Here is an 11,835-nt window from a genome sequence, read left to right as displayed (position 1 = left end):
CTGTGACCACTGGAGAGCGTACAGCATATCAGGTGGGACATTATTTATTCAGCTCCAGCACTAGTCTACAAAGTACCCAGGACATCATCAGGGAGCGGTGTTTCAGGAAGGCAGCATCCATTATTAAGGACCTCCAGCACCCAGGACATGCCCTTTTCTCACTGTTATCATCAGGTAGGAGGTACAGAAGCCTGAAGGCACACACTCAGCGATTCAGGAACAGCTTCTTCCCCTCTGCCATCCAATTCCTAAATGGACATTGAAGCTTTGGACACTACCTCACTTTTTTTAATATACAGTATTTCTGTTTTTTCACGTTTTTAAAATCTGTTCAATATACGTAATTGATTTACTTGTTTATTTATTATTATTATTGATTTATTTTATTTATTATTTTGTTTTTCTCTGTTAGATTATGTATTGCATCGAACTGCTGCTGCTAAGTTAACAAATTTCACGTCGCATGCCGGTGATAATAGACCTAATTCTGATATTTTACATTTCCTGTGTTCTGCTGATTAGCTGACTATTGAAGAGGAGTCCCTACAAAAACCCTTGTTGGAGTTAGTGAAGTTCATTAGGATTTCTGGCGTTTCATTCATAAAGTCAACCCTCCCGGGTGTGGGCGGAGCTACGGGACAGCGTGCTCCAATTGGCGGAACCGTCCGGAGGTACGTCATGACGCAGGCGGGGAGCGATGGCGGAGCCTCGTGTGTCGGCGTTCTCTGTGTACCAGGCGGTGATGATGGACGGGGAGCTTCCCGGTCAGGTCAGTCACCGGGGCCGGGACATGTCGGGCGATAGGCGACTACTGGGATTCCAGTGGCGCGGCAGGGAACAGAACCGCCTGAGGAAGCCCCTGGGAAGAAGCATTCTTTGCCGGACAGACCAGGCCGCTCCACGGTCAACACCTCTCCATAAAAACCCCTCACCTCCCGCTGTCAGCCCCAAGTACTCCCTCAAACACCCCCCCCAGAAAACAGCCCCCTTCCCTCACAGACAGACCCCTCCTCCGCACAAAAACACTCTCTCCAAACACTGAACCTCCATAGGCAGACACCCTCCTCTAATAGACCCCCAAACACCCTCCTTCACAGACAGATTTCCACCTCAAACATCCCCAGCCGCAGACTGTACCCCGGCTTCCAACAACCCCTTCAGCTCACCCAGACTCTTCTCCCTTCAGAGGTAATATCCCTGTCTCCACATAACTGTTTATTTATAGACAAAGTGTGGAATAGGCCCTTCAAGCCGCCCCCCCCCCCCCACCCGGAGAAGCAACCCTAGTTACAGGACAATTTACAATCACCAATTAACCTGCAAACCTCCGTGTCTTTGGACTGTGGGAGGAAATCAGAGCACCGAGAGGGAACCCTCGCATTCTGCAGGGAGGATGGACAAACCCCTTACAGATGAGGTTGGAATTTAACTCCAACCTCCAACGCCCCGAGGTGTAATAGAAATACACTAACCGTTGCACTACCGTGGGGACCTCCGCACTGGTCACTGGTCACCGGTCACCCTGCCACCAAGTAACAGCCCCTTTCCACCCAATGAATACCTTTCTCATTCCTTCCCCGCACGTTCACATCTGCCTCAACACAGGGACCTGTCTTCCCCAAGGATCACAACACATTCACCCCAGTGAATCCCCACGTATTCAGCACACGTTCCCCAACAAGTTTTACCCCACCTCACACCTCCCCACCACATTCACCCTCCACCTTTTCCCCCTTGAACTTCATGTTAGCTCACACTCCCGTCCCTGGTTATCTGCCTCCTTTCCTCAGTCTCGCTTGTCTTTATCCTCCCCTCCTCCCCTCCTCCCCGTTATCCGAGCCCTGGTCCCTTCTGGTCTAGCGGCTTTGGGATGCGCCAGACAAACAGACTTGCGTATTCTGGTATGATTGGAAAAGGTATTATAGCCAAAGGGATATTGTAGTTAGTGAACTCAGCTGTTCGTTTTCTCAATTGCATGGCACAATTCTGTCAGAAGTGAGCCCGTTGTTTGATCTACTGGAATACATATGTCGAACTGCATCATCATGTTTAAGCATGCTGAAACTGTAGTGCACATCTTAAAAAAACTATTGAGTCAAGTTTTGTAAAAGCATCTTGGTTTTCAGGTGATTGGTTTTGGGGAAACACATTTAATAAGGTTCTAAGCTGATGTTTCTAATGGTGCTTACAGTTGAATCAGTCATTCGGAGGTTGCCTCAGGTATTTCACGCAATGTTCATGGTTGACCGACTATCTGCATTGACGTGAGTGAAGGAGGCCTCCGTCGGTCAGGGTTGACTATGGATGTTGTGTCCTAGCTGTCGAATATGCAAGCCAGGGCAGTACAATACTGAGAGCAAGCTGTTGTCCACGTAGCAAGCTCCCCCTCTCCACACATCTGATGAACCTAAAGGGACGGCAGAGTTTGGTACCAGCAGCGTCGAGGAGTTGCCTGTCAGTATTGAACTCAACGTAGGACTGCCTTAGGGGCTCCAGCTCCTGGATTTTTCCCTCGGGGTTTACTCCTGAAGCCTTCCCCTTGAGTGGGTATAACAACAAGGCAGCGGAGGTTTGAGAGCAGAGTTTTCCTTCTGGATGAGCTGCCAACCATACCTAACGAGCCCTGTCTGCCTGAAGCGACTGATTTTAAGGTGCCAGTAGCCTGCCTTTGTCCCTTCTGTCAGTAGAAATGGTTCCGCCAGGCTTATTAGCTAAGCCACACGTGAAGGCCAGGAGCTAGACTTGGTTGCCAGAGGCTATTTGAGACGCACACCGTTGGAAGCATTTAATAGGTAGTGTGAGCTTGTCCCCATTACCAACCCCAGCAATAACAACCTTAACGAACCTTGATGTGAGTCTAGAGATATTACTAGTGACTAGAGTTAATTTAATTTTGTTCTAGATAAATTTAAAACCAGTGTTTTGGGCCTCAGAGAATTAGGCTGTTCGGCCCATCGTGTCTGCTCTGCCATTTCAAAATGACTGATCCAGTTCCCTCTGAACCTCATTTTCCTGCTTTCTTTCCATAGTCTTTCATACCCAGACTAACTGAGAACCGATCAACCTCTGCCTTAAATAAATACACTCAATGACCTGGCTTCCATTGCAGCCTGAGGCAACGAATTCCACAGATTCACCACCATCTGGCTAAAGAAATTTCTCCTCATCTCTGTTCCAAATGGACTTACTTCTATTGTGAGGCTGTGCCCTCAGGTCCTAGACTCCCCCACCATAAGAAACATCCTTTCTACATCTATTCTTTCTAGGCCTTTAAATATTCGATAGATTTAATGATAAGCCTTTCATTCCCAGAATCATTCTCCTGAACTTCCTTTGACCCCCCCTCCAATGTCAGCAAATCAGTAAGGGTCCCAAAACTGCTCACAATACTCCAAATGAGGCCTCGCCAGTGCCTTATATAGCCTCAGATGAAGCCTCAGCATTACATCCTTACTTTTATATTTTAGTCCTCTCAAAATGAATGTTAACATTGCATTTGCCTTCCTCACCTCTGACTCAACTTACAAATTTAACCTTTAGGATATCCTGCACAAAGACTCCCAAGTCCCTTTGCAACTCAGATCTTTGAATTTTCTAGCCTTTTAGAAAATGGTGTATGCTTTTATTCCTTCTACCAAAGTGCATGACCATACACTTCCCAACACTGTTTTATCTGCCACTTCTTTGCCCATTCTCTTAATCTATCTAGATCCTTCTGCAACTTCCCTGCTTCCTTAACACCACCTGCCCCTCCACCTGTCTTCATATCATCTGTAGTGGCCTCAAAGCTAATCTGTCATCCAAATCATTGACATACAATATAAAAAGAAGCGGTCCCAACGCTGACTGCTGCGGAATACCACTCGGCCAATCAAAAAAGGCTCCCTTTATTCCCACTCTTTACCTCCAGCCAATCAGCCAATGCTCTACTCATGCTAGTATCTTTCCTGTAAAACCATGGGCTCCTGGTAAGCAGCCTCATGTGTGGCACCTTGTCAAAGGCCTTTTGCCAACACATCCGGGTGAGCACACGAGGAGATAGCATGCTCAACCACTGCTACTTTCCCTTCCGCAATGCTTACAAAGTGCTCCTCTGCCTCCCATTTGGAAAATCAGATCACTCCTCCATTTTTCTGCTGCCAAAATACAGGCAGAAACTGAAACAAGAGGGGGCCATAGTTAAAACCATCCACTGTTGGTCCGACCAATTGGCCTCCATGCTGCAGGACTGCTTTGATGACGTTGACTGGAATGTCTTCCATGAGGAGGGTGTCTCCGAGTTCACAGAAGGAGTCAAACACGAGTTTCATCGGGAAGTGCATTGAGGATGTTGTCCCCCAGAAATCGATCAGGGTCTTTCCAAATCAGAAACCCTGGATCAACAGTTCCGAATATTTCCGTTCGAGCAGCACTTACCGCATGAGACAAAGCTTACACTGCCGGTAATCAGCAAGATCTCAAGAAATGCAGCTATGATCTGCGCAAAGTCATCAAGGCAGTGAAACAACAATACAGGGACAAGATTCAAACTCAACTTTCCACAAACAACACACGCGGCTTATGGCGAGGTCTGCACACCATCGCAGACTTCAAGACTAAATGCAGTGAAGTTTCCAACATCGATGCCTCTCTTCCAGATGAGCTAAATCTTCTTTACGCTCGATTTGATGTTGCCATTACTGAGCCCCTGAGGAGACCTGCAGATGATGCGACTGGCAGCTTGGTCATCTCTGAGGCCGAAGTACACAGGTGTTTCCTACGGGTGGACAGCACAAGGCTGCGGGACCAGACGGCATCCCAGGGCGGGCACAACTGGCAGGTGTATTTTCAGACATTTTTAATCTCTCTCTCCCAGTGCAGAGTGCCCTCCTGCTTCAAAACATCCACCATTGTCGCTGTACCTAAAAAGACCAAGGCAACATGTCTGAACGACTGGCGTTCTGTTGCTCTCACCTCAATAATAAGCAAATACTTTGAGAGGCTGGTCAAGGATTACGTCTGCAGCATGTGGCCACCCACACTGAACCCCCTACAATTCGCCTACCGACACAATTGATCAACAGACAATGCAATAGCCACAGCTCTGCTCACCGTCCTTGCACATCTGGAGAAGAGGGATGCTTATGTGAGAACGCTGCTTTTGGACTACAGTTCGGCATTCAACACCATAATTCCCTCCAGGCTCGACAAGAAGCTCAGAGGCCTCGGTTTTCATCTTGCCTTATGTAGCTGAATTCTGGACTTCCTGTCAGATTGCCAGCAGGTGGTAAGAGTGGGCTCCCTCACCTCTGCCCCTCAACACAGGTGCCCCTCAGGGCTGTGGCCCTTTACACTCTATATACCCATGACTTTGTTGCCACCCACACTTCCAATCTGCTAATTAAATTTGCTGACGACACTACACTGATTGGCCTCATCCCATATAATATTGAGGCAGCCTACAGAGAGGAAGTTATCACCCTGACAGTGGTGTCAAGAAAACAACGTGTCCTTCAATGTCACAAAAACAAAGGAGCTGGTTGTGGACTACAGGAGGAATGGAGACAGCCTAACCCCTGGACATCAATGGATCTGGAGATGAGAGTGAACAGCTTTAAGTTCCTCGGCATAAACATCACCTCACGTGGTCTGTACATACCAGCTATGTTGTGAAAAAGGCACAACAGCGCCTCTTTCACCATAGACAGTTGAAGGTTTGGTGTGGTCCCCCAAATTCTAAGAACTTTCTACAGGGGCACAATTGAGAGCATCCTGACTGGCTGCATCACTGCCTGGTATGGGAACTGTACTTCCCTCAATCGCAGGACTCTGCAGAGAGTGGTACGGACAGCCCAGTGCATCTGTAGATGTGAACTTCCCACTATTTAGGGCATTTACAAAGACAAGTGTGTAAAAAGGGCCTGAAGGATCAAGTCACCCCAACCACAAACTGTTCCAGCTGCTACCATCCGGGAAACGATATCACAGCATTGAAGCCAGGACCAACAGGCTCTGGGACAGCTTCTTCCACCAGACCATCAGACTGCTTAATTCATGCTTACGCAACTGAATTTCTATGTTATATTGACAATCCTGTTGTACATAATATTTATTATAAATTGCACATTTAGACAGAGACCTCAAGTAAAGATTTTTACTGCTGTCTATGAAGGATGTAAGTAATGAAGTCAATTCAATTCAATTCAGACTATGGTTCAGTCAAGGTCACTGTTTGATCCCAGAAATGAAGTCAAATTATTTGATTATCTAGTGTTAATAAGGCAGCACAAGATTTTGTTTGAAATATTTCAATTCAGTGTAATAATTATGTATCGTGATGTGCAGTGATCAGGATTGGGAGCTATGACTGATCTTCTTAATATAATGTGGAGATCAAAGTGGCTTGTTTGCTGCTGCCACTATTCAGATAAGTAAGTTCAGGCTGGCTTTCCATTATGAACCAGCCTTTCTAGAGTTTGCATTGAACTCCAAACCTTTGAGCAAACCTACAAGGAGGGCTGCGGTAAGAAAGCATTATGCATCATCAAGGACCCCACCTTCCAGGCCACGCTATCTTCTTGCTGCTGCTATCAGGAAGAAGGTACAGGAGTTTTGGGCCCCACACCACCAGGTTCAGGAACAGTTACTCCTCCTCAACTCTCAGCCTTCTGAACCAGCGTGAATAACTTCCTTTTTTAAATCTGAACTGATTCCATAACCTATATGGACTCACTTCCAAGGACTTTGCCACTCATGCTCTCAGTATTAAATATTTAATTATTTATGTATTATTTTTCACATAGTTTGTCTTCTCTTGCACATTGGTTGTTTGCCAGTGTCTGTGTGTAGCTTTTCATTGATACTATAGTATTTTGTTCGACTGTGAATGCCAGGAAGAAAATGAGTTTCAGGATAGCACGTGGTGACATATACATGCTTTGATAATAAATTTATTTTGAACTTTATCTGGATTAAGTTCTACAAGTCACCACTCTGACTAGTTTTTCAGCTAATCTACGCCCACTGTATCATCAGTCAACTATCTTGACGATCTACAATTCCACCAGCATTCGTGTCAAGAGCTGACTTAGTTGTCAGACCACAAACATTTTCATCCATGTCATTTGGCCCATTGAATTTTCTGATTTTTGGACATTCCCATCCCATTTATTTTGTTGTAACCCATTCTCTTGTGCATATGAGTTCCACCATGAATCTTCTATCACCCACCTATATTTGGGATAATTTGAAGGCACATTTTGGTGAGATACTGCGTTAGATGTTGTCTGTGGTTTCTCAGAATGTCTTAGTCATAGTAGTCACCTATTCCTGCTTTATTACAAACTCTATTAAAAGATAGATGAAGATAAGTGTTGGCACGTGGCCAAGTGGTTAAGGCATTCGTCTAGTGATCTGAAGGTCGCTAGTTCGAGCCTTGGCTGAGACAGCATGTTGTGTCTTTGAGCAAGGCACTTAATCACGCATTGCTCTGCGACGACACCGGTGCCAAGCTGTATGGGTCCTAATGCCCTTCCCTTGGACAACATTGATGTCATGGAGAGGGGAGACTTGCAGCATGGGCAACTGCTGGTCTTCCATACAACCAACCTTGCCCAGGCCTGTGCCCTGGAAACCTTCCAAGGCGCAAATCCATGTTCTAATGAGAATAACGGATGCCTATAAATTGAAAGATAGACCAAGCTGACAAAAGCATGAAGCCAAATCAATGCGGACCTCTACTTTGGTGATAAATTTATTTTAAACCGGGAAACAGTGATGTAACTGTTTCTGATTTTCTGCTGATTTACTAATGAACAACTTTCTATTGCAGATGAACGGAATTTCAGCATCACGTCAAAAACAAAAGAATTGCTCAAGTTTGTCTAGGAAACGCATGTTGATTAAGAGGAAGCGAAAAAATTTGAAAGTTAAAATGATGTCATCAATAGGCATTCATGCGATTGTGAATGATGCTGCTTTACAAAGGGACACGCACTGCACTGGAACAGAGCTCCCAGGCCACGGTGCTGAAAGAAAACTCAACAGTGAGAAGGTGAATAAACTTAAAAGAAGGAAGTCAAGGTCTAGGAAAGCTGCTGCAACTATCAACAACCGGTCAAACCATTCGAAAGGAATGAGGGCACCAGACTCCATGTTGGAGATTCCTGGGGAACTATCCAAGGTGGGTCTTTCTCAACTTGTTCACTCCTTTTCCTGGTTCAAAACTCATTGACAGAAACTTGTTTGTACACAGATACAAATTGAAGAGTTATCGAGTTGCATAACAATAACCTTTATCTGCTGAAAAATTCAGTTACGAACATAATGGAATATGTTCTCAATGGGAGGTCAAACCTCTAAACACTAAAATGATTTTGCAATTTATATTTATTTATTTATCTATGGAGATGCAGCGTAGAATAGGCCTTTCCAGCCCTTCAATCTGCACCACCCAGCATTCCGCCTGTTTATCCCTAACCTAATCACGGGGCAATTTACAATGACCCATTAACCTATCAACTGATACGCCTTTGGACCGTGGGAGGAAAGCCACGCAGTCATGGGGAGAATATACAAACTCCTTACAGACAGCGGTGGGAATTGAACCCGGGTCACTGGTACTGTAAAGCATTGTACTAACCACTACACTCCCATGCTGCCCCAAAGGGGTACTTGGAGTGAAAGACAGTTTTGGTAAAACCTCAGTTGTGGGAACTCTTATGTCCTCTCCCCTTTGACTTCCGACAAATTTCAAAACTGCATAAACGGAGATCTTTGTCACCCAATAACCCCCTCAGGCAAATAACTAAAAATGTGTTCTGTTCTGTTCTAAAGTAATAACAGACATTAATACACATTAATAAACACTGAAAATGTTCAAATAGCTAAAAAACTACTTCCATTGAATGTACTTCAAGCATTGATCTGCTTTGAAATCACGCTGTTCAGCTGTGTAAACAAAGACCCACAGGGAGCCACTTGAACCAAGCTATCTGGAAACAGATCATATTTGTACAGACAATGATTGGTTCTGCAAAATCTACATGTATATTCATATCTTTGTTCAAAAAATAGGAGATGGTGCTTGGCCCAGCCTCAGCAGTACAGAAGTATTTGACTTGTTGAAGGCTCTATGAGCCACATGGCCAGTCCCTTGTATTTAACATTCATGGTACAGAGAAGGGCAAATACAACGGCAGTAATGAAGATAGACTTAAGATATTTTTAGTCCAAAAAAGTCATCTTTATCTTAAATTAAAAAAAAGTTGGACCCACAAAGTTTTAACTGCCATTCTTTCCATTTAAAATGTAAACATAAAATTATGTTGCAAGTTATTCTACATCTGCTGTTCCATTTGTCACTGGCTAAGTCAGCAGTGGTGTTCAGTGTTGGCTTCGTGTCCGGAGCAGGGGTTCCCATCCTGAGGTCCACAGACCCCTTGCTTAATAGTATTGGTCCATGGCATAAAAAGGTGGGAACCGCTGATCTAGAGAACGTTGAAATCCACAGAAGAGGGGCATAATAGTGAATTATGTATATTCAAAAATATAGATTGATAAGAATACATTGTAAAGGTGGGAAAAGTCTTAACTAGGCAGAGGAAATCAGGCAAAGTATAAAAGGCTGTAATTCGCAAACAACAAAACTCAAAGCTGTAATTCTTTGAGTTTTATTCTGTTAAGTTTGTTTCCCTACTTAAAGAGATGATAAAGTTCACATATACAAACTATTTTCTACAATATGCCATTTTCTACAGATGGGGTTTAATGCTGACTAGTGTGAGGTATTGCACTTTGGGAGGGCAAACCAGGGTAGGACTTACAGGGTGAGCGGTAGAACAGAGGGATCTTTGAGAATACAGATCCATAGTTCCTTGAAAGTTGCATCACATGTAGATAAGGTCTTTAAGAAAGCTTATGTTGAAATATTTTGAGACCTTTATGGCCTAATTTAAAGTATTGTGTGCCATTCTGGTCACCTACCTACAGGAAAGATATCAATAAGATTGAAAAAGTGCGGAGAAAGTGTACAGGGATGTTGTTGGAACTTGAGAACCTGAGTTGTAGGGATAGATTGAACAGGTCTGGACTTCACTCCCTGGACCATAGGAGAACGATGGGAGATTTGACAGAGGTATACAAAATTATCAGAGGTATAGATAAGGTAAATGCAAGCAGGTTTTTTTCCACTGGGATTGGGTGAGGCTACAATCTCTTTCAGGGGAAGAGTGAAAGGTGAAAAGTTTAAGGGGAACGTGAGTGTAAAATTCACTCGGAGGGAAGTGGGAGTGTGGAACGAGCTGCCATTGGAAGTGGTGGATGCGAGGTCGATTTCAACATTGAAGAGATGTTTGGATAAGTACAGGTTAGGAAGGTTATGGAGAGCTATGGTCCAGGTGCAGGTCGATGGGACTAGGCGGTTAATAGTTCGGCACAAACTAGATGGGCCAAAGGGCCTGTTTCTGTGCTGTAGTGCTCTGTAGTCCCTTCATTTTAAACTATATATGGTTGCTATGGGTAGTCACCCACAGCAGGCAGTTAATGCTCTTCATGTGCTGTTCCTTAGATATGAATATTAAATGCATTCTGGTATTATATTAATCATGTAGATTATTTCAAGCAGTCTTACCTGTTCAGTCTTCTGTAGTTAAAATGCAATTATCGTGGTGACTTAGTCCCCTGTCACGTTTGTCCAGTTACTGTTTGGGCTAATGAGGATAGATTGTATCTGGAGTCAGCATATGAAAGCAGAAAGTAATGAATTTAATTAAAAAAATAACAGAACAAGATAGCTGAGAGTCCCATACCTGGTGCAGGATAATACCAGGGAATATGAATGAAGGGAAAGCGATCTACTGCAGCACCTCAAGCTTATAAAAATTTATAGGAATAACTTAAACAGCTATTAACTGATATTGATACAGTAATGCAAAAAAAAGCCATCTGCAAATGGCTGACAAAATCTATAGGGCCACAATAGTAAAACAGTTTAACTACCCAATCCTTACTTAGACCAAGACATTATAAAAGTTGCAGGGTATCCAGAATTCTTAAAATGTGTTCCACAGAACCTTCCTGTGCAACTGGCCCCATAAGTTCTAGAAAATTAAAGAGATGATTTGCTTAAAACCTGAAACAACAAAATAGAGAAAATACAGGCAGCATTTATGGAGGAGAAGAATGTTTCAGTCAATGGCCTTTCACTGTAATCCCAGTTTATAAACCATAAGATATAGGAGCAGAATTAGGCCATTTGGCCCATCGAGTCTGCGCTGCCATTTCATCATGGCTGATCCATTTTTCCTCTCAGCCCCAATCTCCTGCCTTCTCCCGTATCCCTTCATGCCCTGACTAATCAAGAATCTATCAACCTCTGCCTTAAATATACGTACAGACTTGGCCTCCGCAGCTACCTGTGGCAAAGAATTCTCTGACTGAAGAAATTCCTTCTAATCTCCATATTAAAAGTATGCCCCTCTATTCTGAGGCTGTGTCCTCTAGTCTTAGACTCTCTCACCATGGGAAACATCCTCTCCGCATCCACTCCATTAAGGCCTTTCACCATTCAATAGGTTTCAATGCGGTCACCCCTTATCCTTCTGAATTCTAGTGAATACAGGCCCAAAGTCATCAAACGCTCTTCATATGACAAGCCATTCTATCCTGGAATCATTTTCGTGAACCTCCTTTGAACCATCTTCAGTTTCAGCACATCCTTTCTAAGATAAGAGGGCTAAACCTACTCACAATGCTTTATAGAGTTTCAGCATTACATCCTCACTTTTATATTCTAGTCCTCTTGAAATGAAAGCCAACATTGAATTTGCATTCCTCAGCAGACTCAAATTAGCCTTT

General features: G+C 44.0%; 1 protein-coding gene across 2 annotated transcripts in view; it reads left to right on the top strand.

Moving 5' to 3' along the window:
- Positions 1-675: 675 nt before the first annotated feature.
- Positions 676-11,835, top strand: part of riox1 (ribosomal oxygenase 1) — a 91,184-nt gene continuing 80,024 nt past the window's right edge. For both annotated transcript variants that reach the window (XM_063055526.1, XM_063055525.1), the window contains exons 1-2: positions 676-769; positions 7,811-8,161. In XM_063055526.1, the coding sequence (XP_062911596.1) occupies positions 698-769; positions 7,811-8,161 (423 nt within the window). In that variant the 5' untranslated portion in view covers positions 676-697. The remainder of the gene's footprint in view (positions 770-7,810; positions 8,162-11,835) is intronic.

The sequence above is a fragment of the Mobula hypostoma genome, chromosome 8 (genome assembly GCF_963921235.1).
Source record: "Mobula hypostoma chromosome 8, sMobHyp1.1, whole genome shotgun sequence".
Lineage (NCBI taxonomy): Eukaryota > Metazoa > Chordata > Chondrichthyes > Myliobatiformes > Myliobatidae > Mobula > Mobula hypostoma.
The sequence above is the reverse complement of the archived record's forward strand: the minus strand, read 5'-3'. Positions and strand labels throughout refer to the sequence as shown.